At 38.4% G+C, this 20,229-nt stretch overlaps 4 protein-coding genes and 1 pseudogene across 4 annotated transcripts in view; 1 reads left to right on the top strand and 4 right to left on the bottom strand.

The window, feature by feature from the left end:
- Window positions 1-20,229, top strand: part of LOC124635257 (solute carrier family 12 member 4) — a 494,187-nt gene that overhangs the window by 303,017 nt on the left and 170,941 nt on the right. The gene's annotated exons all lie outside the window — the stretch shown is intronic.
- Window positions 523-3,309, bottom strand: LOC124635531 (annotated as a pseudogene).
- Window positions 4,295-5,584, bottom strand: LOC124635488 (trypsin, alkaline C-like). Its single transcript, XM_047171347.1, has 4 exons — window positions 5,524-5,584; window positions 5,168-5,336; window positions 4,788-5,046; window positions 4,295-4,615 (listed from the first exon to the last, which is right to left on the bottom strand). Exons 1-4 carry the CDS (start codon window positions 5,567-5,569, stop codon window positions 4,322-4,324), a joined length of 768 nt encoding a protein of 255 aa, XP_047027303.1. The 5' UTR covers window positions 5,570-5,584; the 3' UTR covers window positions 4,295-4,321.
- Window positions 6,430-7,656, bottom strand: LOC124635477 (trypsin CFT-1-like). The gene is made up of 4 exons (XM_047171337.1): window positions 7,527-7,656; window positions 7,247-7,415; window positions 6,906-7,161; window positions 6,430-6,822 (listed from the first exon to the last, which is right to left on the bottom strand). The coding sequence occupies exons 1-4, from the start codon at window positions 7,570-7,572 to the stop codon at window positions 6,526-6,528; spliced, it is 768 nt and encodes a 255-aa protein (XP_047027293.1). The 5' UTR covers window positions 7,573-7,656; the 3' UTR covers window positions 6,430-6,525.
- On the bottom strand, window positions 12,233-13,734 carry LOC124635369 (trypsin, alkaline C-like). The gene is made up of 4 exons (XM_047171250.1): window positions 13,668-13,734; window positions 13,233-13,401; window positions 12,775-13,033; window positions 12,233-12,554 (listed from the first exon to the last, which is right to left on the bottom strand). The coding sequence occupies exons 1-4, from the start codon at window positions 13,711-13,713 to the stop codon at window positions 12,255-12,257; spliced, it is 774 nt and encodes a 257-aa protein (XP_047027206.1). The 5' UTR covers window positions 13,714-13,734; the 3' UTR covers window positions 12,233-12,254.

The raw sequence follows: 20,229 nt of genomic DNA, 5'->3' as shown, positions 1-20,229 counted from the left end.
TTATCAACTACCAAACTTCGGGCTGTTTTTTTAACGAATAAATTCCAGTCCTATCACGGAATCTCTTTAACCAGTAGGTATCTTTTTTCTACACCAATAAAATATCTTAATGATATCTTATACCTTCACATATTTTATTTGTAAGACGGAGGCTGAAATAGTAAGATCCTCTGTTCTCTGAAGCTAGGGTAATATTCGTATTAATAGTAATATTTACGTAACTAGAGGGCGTTGGTGCCAAAATAAATACATTTAATTTAATTGGTCACGATTACATAAAGATAATAAATAAAGTGATAAAAATGGTTTTGTTTCATTCTGAATCCTGATATCTCTACTTATGGCTGCCTCTTAGGTAGTACAATAAATCAATAAATAAATAAAGTGTCTATTGTAATGATTTAGACACTTAACCTAAGGTAAACAATCTCGACGGGACTTTTTCCACAACTGCACACAACTAAGAGCAAACACAACTATGTTCCAAATACTTTGTATTTCACTCTAAGCATTACTTTCAATCTAAGCTGAAACACGAGAGACCCTTGCATTCACACCAGGATACTCCTTTAGACCGCATCCTTCACCGAAGGAGCAGACTCCTACAACGACTGGTCCTAACCTTCCAAAGTGGTAGAGAGGACCACCGGTGTCTTGAGAGCACTGATCACGAACACCAACATCGAGGACACCGGAGCACAACATGTTGTCAGTGATAATATATTTGTTGCTACAACGACTTCTACAAATTTCTTGGTTTATAGTGTAGACCTGGACGTGGCGCAGTTGCTCTGATGGCCAGCCGGTCTGTGGTAAAGAAAGAATAAAAAGCATTAAAAGAATTCATTGTTAAAGTTAAAGATCAACTGGCTATGGAAATAGTAAGGGTTACCACAGAGGAGGAAAGATAGCAAACATGCCATAAGGGAAGGTAGTTAGGCGTCTTCTTGTATGTAGGCGTGACAAGATACTAGAATGCTTACATACGTAACATAATCATGAACATTCGGATTAAATGACAAATCAAAACCAATTTGCCAAAGATTGGTCTTGATTGATTGGTGATTTTATTTTTAAAATAATGGGCGGGTTATATAGAAGGCGTGTAAGGGTGGAACTATCAATTTTTCTCGTCCTCTGAACACCCGCATTAAGGAGATTTTGCGTTATGATATCTCTGCCAGTCATATTGTTCTTCATGAGGGTACCTCATTGATAATGTTTGGGAAAGTCAAAGTTTTCTTAATAAAGTTGCTTACCTCAGTTACACCCCAGCCAGCGGCCCAGACTACCTCATTATCATCCAAATTCTAATTAGGGCCAGCAATGGAAACAGGGCTAAAATTGTTCTCACGGACGATGACAGTGGCCGAGCGCATGATAGCGATGTCATTATCCAAAAACGCTGCTAAGTTGTAGGCGGGTTGTGGTTGATGATTTGTTGAACATTGTAGACAACACCATCTCTACTGGCAAAAGTTGAGCCCGTACGGAAGGCAAATCTAATTGTAGGCGTATCTCTGCAAGATAATAAAACATGATGGATATAAATGCTGTTGAAACTTAAGACCAAATTACAAGACGTTTGAATTAATTGTGTTAGGTCGATAAGTCATCTATAAAAATGTAGAACAGTTGAGATTTAAGGTACGTTTTGAATTGTTGCTCCGACTACAACTGCCGAACACATGCCACGGCTTCATGAACTATCGATATCAGATCTCAGATATCTGACAGCCACTGCATGCTACTGCAGATTCCATACAAAACCGTTTCACGTAAATACATACAAACTAGTAGTGCAGCTGCGGCTGATTTCACGCAGTCGCGGCGTGTGCGGTCGGCAATTGTAGTTGGCAGCAAGAATCAAAAAAATATCTTTCATTTGCTTACACGGTGCAGTGAGCAGCAGTCAGAATTGACCTGTTGTTAAGGATACTTCCACCACAAGATTGGTAATAGTTGATCAAGCTGAATGAGTAGAGAATAGCGACAATCCCAGGATACTGATCAATCGTTGTTAAAGAGCCTCGCACTATCCTTTGAGGGCCGGATGGCATGGCTACGATAAAATACATTTTTAACCGCCGACGCAAAAACGACGGGGTGTTACAAGTTTGACGTGTCTGTGTGTGTGTGTGTGTGTGTGTGTATGTGAATGTCACTCGGGAGTGTTCTTAGCTATGTTTGGTGGAAATCGGTTCAGGTCTTCAAGGTCATCAGCTCGTTTGATAGGTGTGATAGGAATGTTACACGCTCAGTTTACTTGCAAGCATATGTGGGATCTGAAATTTGAAACACTAATGTCTTCTGGAACCGCTGAGCTAGTCTGCTGTTAGGGCACGAAGATAGGAGACGTAACCCTGAACTGCCTTTTAGTAAACGCATCGAGTTTGGGCTCGTTGAATTTGTCTTGACTAGTTCTCTTCATGATTCTAATTGACGAGAACCTGATGCTGGAAATGAGATGTGATGAAACCCTGGAATGCCGGAATTAAACGGATAAACCGATTTATATTTTTGCTGAAAATCTAGAATGACCAAAAGTTAATCTTTAATTCTCCCAGAGCCAGTTTGTCATGAGGATTGTTAAACAGCTTCCTTTGGACGTGATCGCATGTAGCGACCCCATCTTAAAATAAAAGAAATTAAGGAGCTCCTTCAAAAAGCATGAAATAAAATTAAATTATAAATTTTAAAAAATCCCCGACCCAAAAAAAGTACGCAATTAAACCCTATAAAAAGCAAAAAATAACTTTAAACACTACGTAAGTACCAAATAAACCATGTCAGACTAAACAAAATTTTGACGTGTCGGGGGACCGCTTAGGGTTTAATTGCGTACTTTTTTTTGGATCGGGGGTTTTTTTTAATTTATAATTTTACCATAAAATAATATATTTTATGTAGTGCTTTGGTATCAAGGAATAGTACATTAATGGCCAAAGCTTAAAATTTTAATTTTCTGCTGATGTTCCAGCAACTTCATAAGCTTCCGTATGATGATGATAGCCACGCCCACTTTTCAATAAAAGCCTTATAAAATCAAGTCTAGAGGCTTATAAAAATCAAATTTTCGATCTTGCTCTGCACCATTCATACATAACAAAACTTTACGCGCAACTTCACGTTAGGTCTTATGTGGGTTACCAAATTCAAGAGACAGAGAAAAAAAACATTAAGGCTCCGACTTCGAGGGCGATGTAATTTTATCAAACTGTTATTATCTAAATGAGCATAAATGTACATAAATGTTCACAAACCTGACACCGCAGCAACACAAAGGGCCAAAACAGCAATAACTCGCATTTTGGCTGTCAACAGTCTACTGAAGATGCTAAAGTGTTTCCTAGGTTCTTATTTACTACCACGTGATTAGATTAATAAAAATAAACATTGTATAAACCTATTAAGATATCAGACTGACATGTTCATTGATCACAGTCAGGCCCACTTGATTGACCAGAAAAGGTAAGGGTGCGTCTATACATGGCGATGTCATTATAAAAAGAGTTGATTTATTTGTATAATGTACATGAAATCGAAATCATTAGTTTTATCAAAGCTAAATAAATTCTGAGGATTCCCTAATCAAAGTATTTCATATACCTACCACAGGTGGTCTTTTACGTGGGTGTCATTTTATACTCAGATACTTAGCTATCTAATTCAATCATCAAGGAGGTAGAAAATACCGGATTACCGGTTTATTTTTTGTGTTATATAAACCCAAAAGAAACAACATTTCAATATTAAAATACCGTTACGTTAAGCAATTATGTATACCTATCATTAATATTTTGTTCTTTTAACAGAACTTGATTGAATAAAAAAAAATATTTGTAAAAGGTACCTAGTTATGAATATAGCCTTATACCCAATAAATAGGAAAGACCAAGGTAGGTAATAACAAATAGAACATAAATAAGTACTGATAATTATCTAAGTGTAGAAACACAAATATGATTCATTATTACCTATTCAAAAAAAACGAATGTCACCTGATTGCTTTTGATGGATTAGGTTAAAAAGCAAAAATCAGTACAAATAATTGGTATCATCTTGCACTAAATAGTCGTATATGGTAAACCATCCAAAATTTATTAGCGGCTTATAAGGCTGTACCGAATATCAAAGCGTTGTTATCATTTAAATCTCTAACTCTTGTTTGAGCCCATACCCATGTTTTTTCCAAAAAATACCCTAATCTTCCAGAACCACAGGAATTCTTTAATATAATCACTCATTCGATTTGAGGAAGCTGGGTAGCAGGCGTTATAAAAAAACACACTTGTATGCTCTTGGTACTGTGTAATTCATTTTAAGCGTTGCTGACAATCCAAGCAGACGCACGAGACACACGTGCATTGACACCGGGGAACTGAGCCTGAGCGCATCCTGTGCCGAAGGAGCAGACACCAACAAGGACTCCATTGTGATAGAGAGGACCGCCGGAGTCTTGTTGGCACTGGTCACGGCCACCGACGTCCAACACGCCGGAGCACAACATGTTCTCAGTGATAACATATCTGCCGGCGTAACGGTTTCTGCAGATTTCTTGGTTGATAGTGTAGACTTGGACGTGGCGTAGTTGCTCTGATGAGAAGCCACCCTGCTGGAAAGATAATACAAACTCACGGTTAAACAGCTAAGCTGGTTGAGATTAATCATTTCTTTTGGAGATAGGTAATAGGTACCCCTTTGATAGCAACATTAATTTTATGATTCAACAAAACTTGATTCGATACGAAGATAGATTTTCGCAACGATATTTTAAAGCTACTTACTTCAGTCAAACCCCAGCCGGCAGCCCAGACAACTTGGTTGTCAGCCAAATTATAATTAGCGCCTGCGAGGCGAACAGGGTTCACATGGTTGTTGAAAACAATAGTTGAGGCAGAGCGCATGATGGCAAAGTCATAATCTAAAAAGGCGGCCTGGTTATAGTTGGGGTGGTTGATGATTTGTTGAACACTGTAGACAACACCACCACTATTGGCAAAGATTGAGCCCGCACGGAAGCGGAACATAGCTGGAGACCGATTTCTAAAAATAAACAGACATGATTATTAGTAAAATTGATCACATAAACAAGACAATTGAGCTTATAACTTTTGGCTAATGTGACCGACACAGAAATTTGTATGAAGCTGCGATTTAATCTTACCCGACGCAGTGAGCAGCAGTTAGAATTGACCTGTTGTTAAGGATATTCCCACCGCAAGATTGGAAATAAGTGACCTGGTTGAATGTGGTGAGAAGGGCCACGATCCCAGGATACTGGCCAAAAGGAGCTAAAGAGCCTCCCACGATCCTCTGGGTACCAGATGGCGAAGCTGTAAAAAGAATTTTCTTATTATTGAAATAGGTTTTGTTCTACTCTCTAAACAAACATGTATTGTTATTCGCCAGGAAGGCTATTAAGTACATGTATTGTTACATTAAATAGGTGAGGTTTAAAATAATTAAAATGGTTTGCCAGACTGATATAAGGTGCAGTCATGAGCAATAAAATTTACACACCTGCCACCGCAGCTACACAAAGGGCCAATACAGCAATAACTCGCATTTTGACTGTCACTAGACTACTGAAGATCCCAAATTTTTACCTCGCTTCTTATTTATACTGTCATATGATTAGATTAAATTAATAATTACATAAATCTATCTATTTATCATCGGTGGAAATTCATTTCACAATGTAAGGACGCGTCTACATGTAAATAATGCTAAAAATATAGTAAATGTACAATGAGAAATTATCCGATGATGCATATTCGGCCAAGTTGACTGCTTCAAACCGCAGCGCAGTGATAATTTGCTGGTGTGCTCGCATATGACTGAAGGCAGTATCCTATCTTCTTTGAGAAGGTTCTGCATGTAGCGAGCAGATCGACATACTCTCATTAAAATTATATGCATGAAGTATACAGTTCATAGCCCATTAACATTGTTATGGACAATGTTAGACTACTCACTACATGTTATTAATCCCTTTTTTGTTGTAATATATAGGACCATAATATAGCAAAGTCTTTGCACGGTATTTTTGTGCTATAGGTTAAACATTATGTATAGGCCATTATACTATAGAACAGTCTGAAAGCCGCCCAAAGCGATGATAAGATTTATTATTTAATTTTTCCTTCAGTCAGTTTATTTTTAAAGTTAATGAGTTTTTTTTTGCTATCTTGATTATCAAAGGTATCAAGGGTTGGTTTTTTTTATTTAAAAGCAAATAAAAAGCCCAGGGGCCTGATACATTTATTTGTTATCTTTAAGTATTCTAGCTAATCGATGATGATCTTCCACATACATATTGTAGTCATTTCAGAATGTAACCGCATGAACAGAGCAGATACTTCATTCATTCAGAATTTTACAAAAGGCGTCCGACGAAGTCTTGCGACAAAAAAAAATACATATAAATGAATATTTCAGAAATATATTTCTAAATACAATTTTCAATGTTTATGAACACACAATAATACTATCAGTCATTAAAATAAATTTTAAAACTATTTCTTAAGCAATAGATGAGATCCAAGCGGTGTAGCGTGATACGCGAGCATTGACCCCGGGGAACTGAGCCTCAGCGCAGCCAATACCGAAGGAGCAGACACCAACAACGATGCCGTTGTGGTAGAGAGGACCGCCGGAGTCTCCCTGGCACTGGTCACGACCACCTCCGATCCAGCCAGAGCACAACATGTTGTCCGTGATGGTATAACCACGGGTAGCGTAGTTGTTTCTGCAAGTGTTCTGGTTGATAGTCACGAGCTGAACGTGACGGAGCTGCTCGGAGCCGGTAGTTGCACCTGACTGTGTAGCACAAATATTAAAATTAGAACACTTTTTTGCATAAAGCAAACATCATTACTTGAAAACTGTAGTAATAAACTTACGAAAGTTGTGCCCCATCCAGCAGCCCAAACAGCCTGGTTATCAGCGAGATTGTAGTTTGCGCTTGCGATAGAAGCAGCGCGAACATTATTGTTGAACGTAAACAAAGTGGTAGACCGCAATACAGCGATGTCATTGTTCATGGTCCTTGAGTTGTATGAGGGGTGAACAATGTTCTGAGTAACGTTGTGAACTATGCCACCACTGTTAGCCCAAGTGGATCCAAGACGAATACGCCATCTGCCAGCAGCGTCTCCACTGCGAAACAAGTAAAATTTTTATATTTTTGTCCCCTACTCTATCCAATATTCTCATAGCTTGAATCATACTCAAGAAGACTTACTTGGTACAATGAGCAGCGGTTAGGATAGCCCTGTTATTGAGGATGGTGCCCCCGCAAGACTGCGAGTAAGTGATCCAGTTTGATGAGTATAGGAGTGCAGCGATCGAGGGGTACTGGTTAATGGTGGCGAGAGAACCACCGACAATCCTCTGGGGATTTGCGGGAACGGCTATGAACCAGAAGAAAAGTTATGAATAAAAGGAAACAAAACAATTTTTTTAGAGCAAAATTAAATTTAAAATTACAAAAGGAACTTCATGGAGGTCAAAACAAGACATACCTGAGACAGCCGCGATGCAGAGGGCTAGTAGACCGAAGAAATGCATTCTGTTGGATACTCACAGACAAGTGTACTATTTTGGTAGAAGTTGATAGTATTTATAATAATCGTTTATGACTGAATTACAGCTAGATGAGATTACGCGGTTGAGTCATTTTATAGTTTCTTCAAAAGAAACTTAAGATACTTATAGATTAGTCTGAGTATAATTTACACCTTTTGCTAATTAGGTTTTTACCTGAAATGGGTATTGGCCACAAAGTCAACAGAAATCACTAGTGCAATCCTCAGAAGTTTACACATAGGTTTTTTTTTCGTTTGATTGAATTTGTTACAGAAGGAAGCCCTATGCAACTTCATGTGCTGAGGTTTGATATGAGCCAGAATTGAGTAGAGGAGCATTATCGGACTGCAGGTGACTACAGGTTTTCTTCTTTTTTGACCCTTTCTACTAATTATTATCAACTAGCTGTTGCCCGCAACTTCGTCTGCGTGGGCAATATAGAATAGTCAAAATACTACTTATCCCGTAGGTGCATTCTTTCACGTGACAGTATAATTATGATTAGCACTTAGCAGTCGCATAGATTCATTGATCAAGGTTGTGTTGTGGATGTGACCATTTATCTAAACAAAAGAAGTAAAGTTTGTGACGTTGTGAATATCTCTGGATCTAGTCAGCCAATTTGGAAAATTATTACGTATGGTGCGTAAGTAATTTTCACAGGAAACAGCTATAATCTATGTCTATATGCTTTGAGTCTGACAAAGCTGTCATTTGTACATTTTCTGCAGCTGCTGCGACTAATCAGAAGCCAGAAAGTCTGTCAGTCTTACCATGGATATCGTCTTGTGTAGTTGACTGGATTGAAGATAGGTAGATAGGTATTCGCTCCAAGCAAAATATTGGTACTCAAACAGATTCGGTGACTGGAAGCCAACACCAACATAGTTGGGGAATAGCTGGATGGATGATAAAATGAGTCATCATCATCAGCAGGCGCATAGGGTAGGATAGTTTCACTACTGGGGAGAAACACTTGTATGTCGGGGATTTTCTGTGCACTTACTCACTATGGTAAGGCTGACCCCACATTAGGCGTGCGTGATCCTCGGGCGTGTGAGTAGCGCGGGCGTCGCGAGCGCGCTGCGTGAACGTCGCGTTTTGCTGCCCTGCGGCATGTGTGAAGAGTGCAAGCGACGCGCTCGCGGCGAGCACGCGGCGCTCGAGTTGCGTTCTTACCCCTTCGCCCGCTATCCCCGCCGCGCCGCCCGCTAAACGCCTTAGCAGTTAAACGTCAAGGAGAGCGGCGCGTGCGCGCCGCGAGCGCGCTGCAAATGCCGCAGGGCAGCAAAACGCGACGCTTACGCAACGCGCTCGCGACGCACGCGCGGCGCCCGCGCTACTCACACGTGTGGTGGCCTAAGCCGGGACTCCACCGAAATGTTTGCATTAGTTCACGAATAGGCAAAATGTACGTATCTGTGCGAGTTCACTTCATGTGTTCGTACTTGAAACCTGCAGTTTTGCCAAGATTTTCAAAATGTACGCTCGCAATTTACCATTTCTTGGTGGAGCCAGCAAATCAAAAGAAACATAAGTGTTGTATACTGTGCGTCACTACCGCACACCGGGAAAATTTCGCTCTTGCGGAGGACGTTTATATACCATATTTTGTGTCACACGTAAACAGGACGACAGTAAGTATCCACCGAGACACTTTCAAAGATCTGATGAACAAACAAATCAGACCTGACTTGGTCACCTGGGGCCAATCAGAGCTCTATGAAGCGATCATACGCTTTGGCTCTTACTGATATTGTGGTTTCTGAAAATTTAATCACCTCATTCAACGATGAATGTAATTCTGATGGTACTATTAAGAACACTTGCTTAGCGCAGAAGCTGACGTTAGCAGGTCAAGTCTTTTGACTTCTCGAATAGGATACCATTGGTTTTTGTGCAATGCACACCTGCAATGCATTCTGGATTAGGATAGGATATAGGTGGATAGGATTTGCAACAGAGAACAATTCTGTCTTTGTGATTAAATGACATCAAACGTAGTTTTATATAAAAGGTGTTTTTTTAGACTTGGCTCGGGTCTTACTGAGACTGTTCGTAATCGTGAACAGTGTATTTGCGATCAGAAGTTGAAAGTAAACATGTCTTTGGTATGCGGCGCGTAATTTGTATGTTACAGACGCATAAAGCATTTTACGTGTGTATGGTATTAAATCGAGAAAGCTCCCATTTCTTATCTGCACTTTGTATCTGGGCTTGTTTTTAAAGCTACAGAATCCTACATTACCTACCTCACGCTTAGCAGCGCTTGCGAGAGATAGATCCTCATTTCTTCTAGGATTAAGTTTACATATTTTGCATCAGAAAAAATAATTAAGGTCTACTTAATACAACCCCAGCGGGGCCCAGTAGGGCCAAGGCCTGCCGGGGCTGCGGGTTGTTCGAAAGAGATACCGCGGCCCTGGTACACAAAAGGCCTATGACGGAACACGACGGTTTTTAGTCAGTAAGAGTCTGACACTCCCTCACCGCTGCTAACCCACAGCCGGAGGGGTCATTTGATGATTTTTGAAATCGGAAAAAAAAGGTCTACTTAATACTACTCACTCAAAGTAATTTGTTTTAAGGCCACCACATTAGTGGAAGATAAGCTAAACTATGTTTATGAAAAAATCCTGATATGAACTCCATCTGTAACTTTAAATGATAATTAATTGTTCCACTAAAGTCATCATTTTTGACATTATGTTCAAAAAATAATTTAGATGGCACCGTTTTAAAGGACAATGCTCATGAAGTATGAGAATAAAACCCAGGCCCGGCGCAAAAGAAATCTAACTCAAAATATAGGTAAAAATAAGTTATTAAATATTACATAGGGGGCATCATCGAAATCAGTGGCTATATGTGTGAAATTGCTATTCGAATATTAACATCTGCGCCACATTGCTACTCGAGATTTTAGAGGTAACATAATGTATTAGTAAAAGAAACAGTAAATAGATACAGTTGTGGTTTAAGAGTGTACATAATGACATGTTTATCGCAACTTCTCCACTATTCTACCTACTTTTACAAGATAATAAGATGATAGAACTAAAACACGTTATGAATGTACTTTTCATTTTAATAATTAGATACGCTTAAAAGTCATCGATTCTCTATTCCTAACACGAGATGATCCAAAAATGTTGCGGGATGCGCGAACTGTTCCACATGCTTAGCCTACCCTAAGTTGGGACAAGCTTGAGTCGCATCCCAAAGTCCCGAGCTGTACATCGGTATTGATTTATCTTTTTGGAGAAGCTTATTACATGCCATATTACTTGTTTGTTGTTTCAGATAGCACTTTAATTAAACTATAAGTCCCAGCTGCTCATGTTACCCCTGTAAAATCAAATAACAATTTCACACATATAGCCATTAATTTCGATAATGCCTACTATGCAGTATATTATTACTTATTATTACCTATAATTTGAGTTACTTTTCTTTTGCGCCGGGCTTGGGTTTTTTTTGAGCATTGTCCTTTGGCCGAGAACTATTAATTTTCCTTTCATCAAGGTAATAATATAGTTGGATTTTGATGTGGCACGGCAAACTGACAAACACTATTGAAATGTCTATCGAAAAATTACACTTCGTGTTAAAATATGGTGAATTACGGAAAATACACAACTCCATCTGTTGAAATAATAATCCTCTATAAAGAATGTATTGTCATTTACCACCTCGCTCCTTTGACAAATTGATGGTGTATTTTATTTACCACAGATGGAGCTACTTTAACCTTGGCTAAACAAAATTTTCATTTTTTTTTTTCTTCCGAAGTTACTCATAAAGGTGTGATTTTCTGTGTAAAGATTAATAATAGGCCGATCAACTAATATAAGTACAACATTCAAATGTACAGTTTTGACAAATAGATTAAGTGTCGTAATATTTTACATCTTGAATTCACAAAATTAATCATATCTTTTGATAGAGTGAATCGATTTCGATGAAACAAAAACTAAGTAATACCCCAAGTTACGTAGAATTTTTGTATATAAGCATTGTCTGCATTTAATTCGTAGATTTTACGTGAATCCCGAACAAACAAACACATAAACACATAAACAGACAAACAGACAAACAGACAAAAATGACAAAAATGATGGAAATGGGTTCTGTTAGTTATCCTTTAAAATGCTGGCTATTTTTTTTGTCAATTTCTTCAATGTACAAAAATTACTTTTCTACAGATTTATTATATGTATAGATGTATAGATAATCAACCTATTGTGTATACTTTCTTATACTTTACACGATTACTGATAAATGATAATAATTATATTACCATTATGACACACCGAAGACAGCTAAAAACTTATCTCGTTTATTATGGTTGTTCAATATATTCGTCATTATTTTTAGAAATGTATTAAGTTATATCAACTGAAAGCAATAAACAAAATATAAGATATGATTCACGCGTCACATGATAAAATTATTGAATAACCAAAAAAGGATTACTTCAACATACATTATACCTCTATGTTAACAAAGAGGGATGTAGCTCGACTATTGCTAAAATCTTCAAGCTTATCTTTGTCTCTGTTCCTTTTTGACTACAAAAGCTCAGGTGTAGGACTTTATCAGATTGATATGGGAAACTTTACACTGAGAAAAACGTACAACATGCTGTTACTAATATCGTTTATTTAAGCGTTGTTAACAATCCAAGCAGAAGCACTGGAAACTCGAGCGTTGACACCAGGGAACCTCCTTCTAGCGCAACCTCTGCCAAAGGAGCAGACACCGACAAGGACTCCATTGTGGTAGAGAGGACCGCCGGAGTCACCTCCGCACTGGTCACGACGACCCACGTCCAGCACACCAGAGCACACCATGTTGTCAGTGATAGCTGCACTGCCATAACGACTCCTGCACTCTTCTTGGTTGATGGTGTAGATCTGGACGTGACGCAGTTGCTCAGAAGAAGGACCGAGAATAGTGAATTCCTGTAAAGAAAGAATTAAAATATCTTTAGGATGTCAATTTTCTCTTGGATTAACTAGCTTGTCCCCGTGCTTTCTTCCCTTCCGAATAGACTATAGTTTATTTTAGCCTGGGATATTGCAGCTTCCCACAATTATTCAAATCCATTTAGTAGGTTAGGAGCCCCTGAGCGCAAACGAAATAATGTTTCCTATTACAGAAGATTTTATAATAGCTACTTACGTGGGTTTTTCCCCATCCAGCAGCCCAGACAGGCTGGTTATCAGCGAGATGGTAATTAGCACCAGCGATGGCAATAGGCTTAACGTTGTCATTGTAGATGATGGCTGAGGCGGAGCGCAAGATTGCGAAGTCATTATCCAATCGAGCTGCAACGTTGTAGGTGGGATGCTCGATGATTTGCCGAACATTGTGCACAATACCACCGCTACTGGCGAAGGAGGAGCCTACTCGGAAGCGCCACATCTGAGGGGTATCGTTACTGAAAAGAATAAAAGAATATATTATGTTGCGATTTTCATCGAAGAGTTAATGCTACTAGTAGTTTTGGACTATTCAATGTTAATGCTGATTTTTTTCTATCATTTCTAATGCATTCCATGAGAGAGGCAAAATATAATATATTTTATATATAATACAATTTTATGCAAAATATAATACAATTGGTATAATTAACTTACGCTGTGCAGTGAGCAGCAGTTAGGATGGACCTATTGTTAAGTATATTTCCACCACAAGCTTGACCATAGTTGATCAAGTTCCTTCCATAGAGTAAAGCTACGATCGAGGGGTACTGGTCTATTGTCGTTAAAGAACCACCCACTATCCGTTCGAAGCTGGCAGGCACGGCTATAAAATAATAAAATTTATTTTAATATTAACTATAATTAATAAAATAAAAGTGTTATTCAATTTATTTTGAAGCACGTTTATATCGGTCCTGCTGCGCCTGATCTGTCTCTGGTCGACGATTGTCGTCCCATCGGGCTATAAGAGTGAAAGAATTGAAAGTGCACATGTGTCTGCGCAAATGCTTGTGCGTTATAATTTGTCCTGCACAGCTGTTCTCCTTATATGAGAACAGATAATATGAGTCAGCAAGAAAGTTCACAAACCTGCCACCACAGCAACACAAAGGGCCAATACAGCAAGAACTCGCATTTTCACTGTCACCAGACTACTTATGCTAAAGGGTTACCGTGATTTTTATTTATACTATCATTCAAATACAGATTATAAGATAAAAATCATGATTAAAAAACCTATATCAACTTATCAGACATCATTGATTTACCCCATTCACAAAAGTAGGTACTACTAGGGTTTTACTAGACGAGGAAAGGAAGCGTTCACACTGAAGACTGAACGAAATATTTGTATTCGTTGTGATGAAAATTCCCTCTCGAGAAAATAATATTATAATTCAATAGAAATTAACACTGCAAATAGTTTTTTTAACCTTTTTTTTTATATCTTTTTTACAAGCTTTTATTTTTACAAGCTTTTATTATTACAAGCTTTTTACAAGCTTTTTTTACAAGCTTTTTTTTTACAAGCTTTTTTTTTATTTTACAAGCTTTTTATTTAACTTGCAATGTATGTATGTATGTATGTATGTATGTATGTAACTATGTGTGTTCGGGTGGAATTTTACAACTCAATTTTAAGGCACTTGCCCTCAACCGATTGAGCTGCAATTTTGCATACATGTTTAGTTTGGATGACAATGCATGTTAAGCTATGTGACGTCATCCTAAATCCGACATGGCTAAATATACAAGATGGCGGACTAGTTATTTTTAAAGTACCTATACAATATGGGTATCAAATGAAAGTGATTGACTAGTAGAACACATTGCACTTTACGAAATAAAAATCCAAGATGGCCGCCGCTACAAAATGGTGAATAACCTATTTTTTTCAATCCCATCCATATAGGTATCCAATGACAGGCAAGTAAAATAAAGTGCACTTTACCAAATCAAAACTAAAAAGTATATAATAAATTGAGGTAAAAAAATCTTTAAAAACAAGCTTTTATTTAAATGCGCTAAAAATAAAAAAATAAACTTTTACTGTAACTTTACTGATTTATGTTTTAAAAGCTTGTCGCGATTTTACTAAGAAAGTAAATACGAGTACTTAAATGTCGCGACAAGCTTTTGAAACATAAATCAGTAAAGTTACAGTAAAAGTTTATTTTTTTATTTTTAGCGCTTTAAATAAAAGCTTGTTTTTAAAGATTTTTTTACCTCAATTTTTTGTATTAAGATCGTTAAGTAAAATAAAAAAACTGCAAGTAAGAAAACAAAGGTGTGTGTTAATATTACTAGGTAATATTTTATTGGTGGAACGTAATTTAGGATTTTTGACAATGAATTAATGTTCATTGTCAAATATTGACGATTGATAAAACTTCGAAGCCATTGATTCAGTCAACAGACTTTAAAATACTTATTAAATAATTTTCCAGTCAATTTCACAAAACGAAATAAACCTATTATATTTGTAAGATACCTACTATATTTTTAATAGACTTATTGTGGAAAGAGCCTTATAACTTATGTAGAGTTAGAATGGAAAGCCCAAGGTAGATAAAAAATAATATCGTTGAATTTTGATATCTAGGAGTAAAAACACAACTACGTAGTTATGTTTGGAAAAAAAGTACATGAAAGTTCGTTTTTTTACCAAATTAAAAAATCTAATACGGAATAGGTTATCCAGGCAAAAAACACAGTAAAAATAATATAATTTATGATAATATAGTAAAATGTATTGTTAAGCTGCTTCAATATTTTTGTTGTTCAATAAATTCAGAATTAACGATCTTACACACATACACAAGAAAAGTATAATAGTAGTACAAGAAAATACAATATTTTTACATGCTTCTTGTTTTGGAAATTTACTTACTTACTTATACCAATTTAGTAATCTGTGCTTATTCTTCGAATCAATCGCTCGAGGCATGATATATAGAAACCCTTTTTTAGCAGATAGTTTCAATGTTTAAAAAAAAAATCACAAAATATATTGAGATAACTAATTTAAAGAAAAAAAATACGAGAACGTTGAAAATGTTAAAACAAGGCAGCAATTAAAAAAAACCGGCCAAGTGCGAGTCGGACTCGCGTACGAAGGGTTCCATACCAGAGCAAAAATGAGGTAAAAAATCACGTTTGTTGTATGGGAGCCCCCAAAATATTTATTTTATTCTAGTTTTCAGTATTTGTTGTTATAGCGACAACAGAAATACATCATCTGTGAAAATTTCAAGTCTCTAACTATCACGGTTCAAGAGTTACAGCCTGGTGACAGACGGACGGACGGACGGACAGAAGAGCGAAAACAATAGGGTGCCGTTTTACCCTTTGGGTACGGAATCCTAAAAAAGACTACGCATCTTAGTACCTCATCTTCACTCACTGGGTTTTTCAGTTTTAACAACGTTTATCTAACTATAGTCAATTTATTAACTATAGTCAATTGATTGAGTGATGAGCAATAATAGAACTATCATCAAATTGTTCTTCAGTAGGTATTTACTTAAACAACACGCAAAATCGGAGCAATTTCCAGCTGAATTAAAAAAAGCGTAACTAACTTTGTGAGTACAATTTCTTCGGAATATTTTTTTATGTGTTTATGTGCATGTCTTACTAATACATCAAATTGCTTCTTACGGTTTAGGAGAAGTGTGTGTCAGATTCCAACAAGTTAAAGCCCAACCAAGTTTCTTCTAGTTAAGTTTTTCTTCTAGTTAATAAATTATTTATTTTTTTGCTGAATAAGTGCTACTACTCAACTACTCATTTTCTAGAGGATAAAATAACTAAACAACAAACAGCAAATTTACTTGACAAAATGTGTAATATCTGACACCTCTATCCTAATGTAATAAATAATAAATTTTGATTGTCCCGATATAATAGCATAAATATTAAATTCTGACGTACGTATATCCTGTATTATAATTATTTCGAATCTGATCACCTTATATTTTGACACTTCTGTATGTATATTATATAGATAACTATCGTCATTGACATGCCATCATTTTCTGTTCTTTTTCTCCTTCAAAAATAATGTTTGTACGCCGGAAACGGTAGAATATAATGTACCAATTTCAATAATATGTAATACCATTGTAACAATATTCTGACAAATAAATGATTTATTATTATTATTATTTGTCATTTATTTATTTTCAAACATATATTTTACATTTTTAAATATTAAATATAAAAATAAAAACATTTAAAAATATAAAAAATAGGTTGCCACCGATATCGGGCACAGGGTCCAAGGTACCGGTGGTTAGGGTCCCAGAGACAGAAACCTCCTCACAATACGTGCCGTATCAAGGACTGCCTTCTGAATCAGTCCCTTGATCCAGCCGCCCAACGAGAGCCTCCTGAGGTGTTCGTCGAGGCTCTTGGCTATTAAACCATTGGCCGTAACGACAATCGGCACAACAACAGCCGTGTCGACACTCCACATGGCGACAACCTCGTACGCTAAGTCGAGATACTTTATTTGTTTCTCTTTCTCAGCTTTCACAAGGTTCTCGTCATGCGGAACGGCGACATCGACTATCATCGCGCGGCGCGCTAATCGATCTATCACCACTATATCAGGCTTATTGGCTACAATAGTCCTGTCAGTGATGATAGATCGATCCCAGTACAACGTGATATGGTCCTTTTCGAGAACTGGGTCGGGCGCATACTTGTAGTACGGTACCTCAAGGTCTACAAGGTTGTATTGCAGAGCAAGCTGCTGGTGGATGATCTTGGCCACTTGGTTATGTCTGTGCAAATATTCACCATTAGCCAAACGAGAACAACCAGATATAATATGTCTGATAGACTCACCCGGCTGGTGACATGCCCGACATATGTCAACCGTCCCGTCTTTCACGATATATCTCCGGTAGTTATTCGTAAGGATAACTTCGTCCATAATTGCACATACAAACCCTTCGGTTTCTCCAAACAAGTCACCGAAGCGTAGCCAAGATACGGACGCTTTGAAGTCTACATCGGGGCCATGAAGAGCCCCGAAGAAGCGTCCGTGTAGCTGTTTGCTCTGCCATACCTCCCTGCGATCGTGGGTAGTTAGTACGACAGGTTTGCGCCAGTTCTCATTTGCCAACGACAGCGGGGTGAGTCCTCTGTCCACTGCCACCATATCACGGTGCATACCCACGTCGCTTTTGAGAAAATATTCTCTGAGACTGCACACCTCATGGTTGTGGAGCGTCTTTGCATTTAAAAAGCCTCGTCCTCCACATTTCCGTGGGATGTACAGTCTCATCACTGACGATCGTGGGTGATGCATTCGTTCTGCGGTCAGCAGTGTGCGAACTTTCCTATACAGGGCGTCCAATTCAGTTTGAGTCCATTTGAGTATGCCGAAAGAGTACATCAGGACTGGCATGACCCAACCATTAAAGGCGCGAACCTTGTTGCCTCCCGATAAGGAACTTTTTAGAACCTTATTCAGGCGGCCAAAGAAACGCTCTCGTAATGACTGTTTCATGACAGCCACATTGATGCCTAACCCCTCCGTCATACCCAGGTATTTATATGTCTCGTTTGCGGAGAGTGATCTCAGGTTTATAGAATCTGAGAGTTGTACTCCCTCAGATTCCACAATTCCCCCTTGCTTTACATGCATGACTGCACATTTGTCCACACCAAATTCCATCCTGATGCAACTACTGAAAGTTTCAGTGACCTTCAGTAGCTTCATCAGCTGCAATTCTGTGGTGGCAAACAGTTTCAGATCGTCCATGTAAAGCAAATGGGGTATAACCTGACCCCCTCTCCGCAAAGGATAGCCCAACCCCGAGCCCTCTAGCAATGTGCTCAGAGGGTTCAAGGCCAGGCAAAACCAAAGTGGACTCAAACTGTCACCCTGGAAAATTCCCCGCTCGATCTTAATAGGATCGCCGGTCCCTTCAATTTCTCGACATCCTGGATAGTGAAGAACCGTTCTCCATTGCTCCATACATGACGCAAGAAAGGCGCGTAGAGTTGAGTTTATTTTATACAACTCCAATACCCTCTTAAGCCATGTATGGGGGACCGAGTCGTAGGCCTTCTTATAGTCTATCCAACATGTCGACAAATTCTTTCGGGATCGCCGAACCTGTTGGCTGATGACCATATCAGTGAGGAGCAGCTCCTTAGTAGCATGGGACCCCTTCTTACATCCATTTTGAGAAGTTGACATAATTGAATATTTTTCAATATGTTGATTTATTTTTAATCTCAAAATAGATGTAAGAAGTTTATAGACCGTCGGTAAACAAGTGATCGGTCTATAATTTTTGGGTTCCGCGGTACTACCTGATTTATGGAGCAGGTGGGTAATCCCTGTTGTTAGAAACTGTGGGAGCGACCCGGCTTCTAAGGATGACTGAAACTGTGATGCTAAACAGGGGTGTGAACTTTGCAGCCACTTTAACCAGAAATTGTGCAGTCCGTCCGGCCCCGGTGATTTCCAATTCTGCATCGGACGGACTGCATAGGCTACGTCGGAGGAGGTAATATTAACCTCTTCCATTTCAGGCATTTTTTCACACTCTCGCTCAACATCACGTGTCCAGTCACCCTCCTCGTGACAGACGGGCGTCGACCAGAGGTTGCGCCAAAACATGTTTGTGGCACCATCATCCGGTCGGCGCCCGTCCATCACGCATTGCTCAGGTTGCTCCCAAGTTCTATATACCCACCTTTGGTCACTCTGGAACATACGATTCTGGGTGTAACGTTCTACCCGTCGTTTATACCTTCGAATACGGCTCGCCCATGCACAGACTTTTTGCCTCAGGAAGTCGATGCGCTCCGTGACACGTGACATATGTTATTATTATTATTAACCCAAACACTATGACTCACAAATAAGCCCCCAGAACCTCGAGGCCCAGACGTGAACTTGAGCCTTGAGGTTCTCTCCCGCAGAGATTACGCTGCTAGAATAGAATATAATAGAATAATAGTTTATTTGCAACGGAATGTAGGTACAATATAAATATAGATGTTACACAAAAAAAATAAACCGACTTCCAAAAACACTGTCGGTGGCAAAATTAAGTTACTAAGTTAATTTTGCCACCGACTTCTAGGCCGATGCACCTAAAATTAGTTTTTTTTTTGTGTTTTTGGAAGTCGGTTTATTTTTTTTGTAAAATGTTTTTTATTTACAGCTTTTCAGTGATACGAATAGTTGTCACTATCCATATAAGTGGTACGTATCCACTATAGTGGAAAGTTCTCATCAATACAAAGAATATAAGCCCAAATACGAGGTATTTTACATATTCAGTTGTCGAGTTCCCTCGGCCTTATCTGGTCTCCATCATTAAGTCAACTCCAAACCTTTACTGTTGAATAGTGCTTTCAGGCATACACCTGAGTGTCAAGTTTTTACCCTATGTACTTTAGAAGGTTGCCCTCGATTTCTCAGGGTTTCCATCATCAGATCAGATCCTGATCTGATGACTATGGGACCAACTGGCAGCTATTCCACGTCGAACAAAAAAAGAATCACGTAAATCGGTCTATAAACCTCGGCGTAATCGATGTACATACATAGAAAAAAAAACATACCGGCCGAATTGAGAACCTCCTCCTTTTTGGGAAGTCGGTTAAAAAATGCAATTGGCGA

The sequence above is a fragment of the Helicoverpa zea genome, chromosome 1 (genome assembly GCF_022581195.2).
Source record: "Helicoverpa zea isolate HzStark_Cry1AcR chromosome 1, ilHelZeax1.1, whole genome shotgun sequence".
In the NCBI taxonomy this organism is placed as follows: Eukaryota; Metazoa; Arthropoda; class Insecta; order Lepidoptera; family Noctuidae; genus Helicoverpa; species Helicoverpa zea.
The sequence above is the reverse complement of the archived record's forward strand: the minus strand, read 5'-3'. Positions and strand labels throughout refer to the sequence as shown.

Excerpts from the sequence above, each read along its gene's own strand:
- LOC124635477 (XM_047171337.1), bottom strand. The coding sequence starts at position 7,572 with ATGCATTTCTTCGGTCTACTAGCCCTCTGCATCGCGGCTGTCTCAG. Across the intron at positions 7,416-7,526 it reads CTGCATCGCGGCTGTCTCAG|CCGTTCCCGCAAATCCCCAG; the intron begins GTATGTCTTGTT and ends TCTGGTTCATAG. Across the intron at positions 7,162-7,246 it reads ACCGCTGCTCATTGTACCAA|TGGAGACGCTGCTGGCAGAT; the intron begins GTAAGTCTTCTT and ends CTTGTTTCGCAG.
- LOC124635369 (XM_047171250.1), bottom strand. The coding sequence starts at position 13,713 with ATGCGAGTTCTTGCTGTATTGGCCCTTTGTGTTGCTGTGGTGGCAG. Across the intron at positions 13,402-13,667 it reads TTGTGTTGCTGTGGTGGCAG|CCGTGCCTGCCAGCTTCGAA; the intron begins GTTTGTGAACTT and ends ATTATTTTATAG. Across the intron at positions 13,034-13,232 it reads ACTGCTGCTCACTGCACAGC|TAACGATACCCCTCAGATGT; the intron begins GTAAGTTAATTA and ends TATTCTTTTCAG.
- LOC124635488 (XM_047171347.1), bottom strand. The coding sequence starts at position 5,569 with ATGCGAGTTATTGCTGTATTGGCCCTTTGTGTAGCTGCGGTGGCAG. Across the intron at positions 5,047-5,167 it reads ACTGCTGCTCACTGCGTCGG|AAATCGGTCTCCAGCTATGT; the intron begins GTAAGATTAAAT and ends GTTTATTTTTAG. Across the intron at positions 4,616-4,787 it reads CCGGCTGGGGTTTGACTGAA|CAGGGTGGCTTCTCATCAGA; the intron begins GTAAGTAGCTTT and ends TTATCTTTCCAG.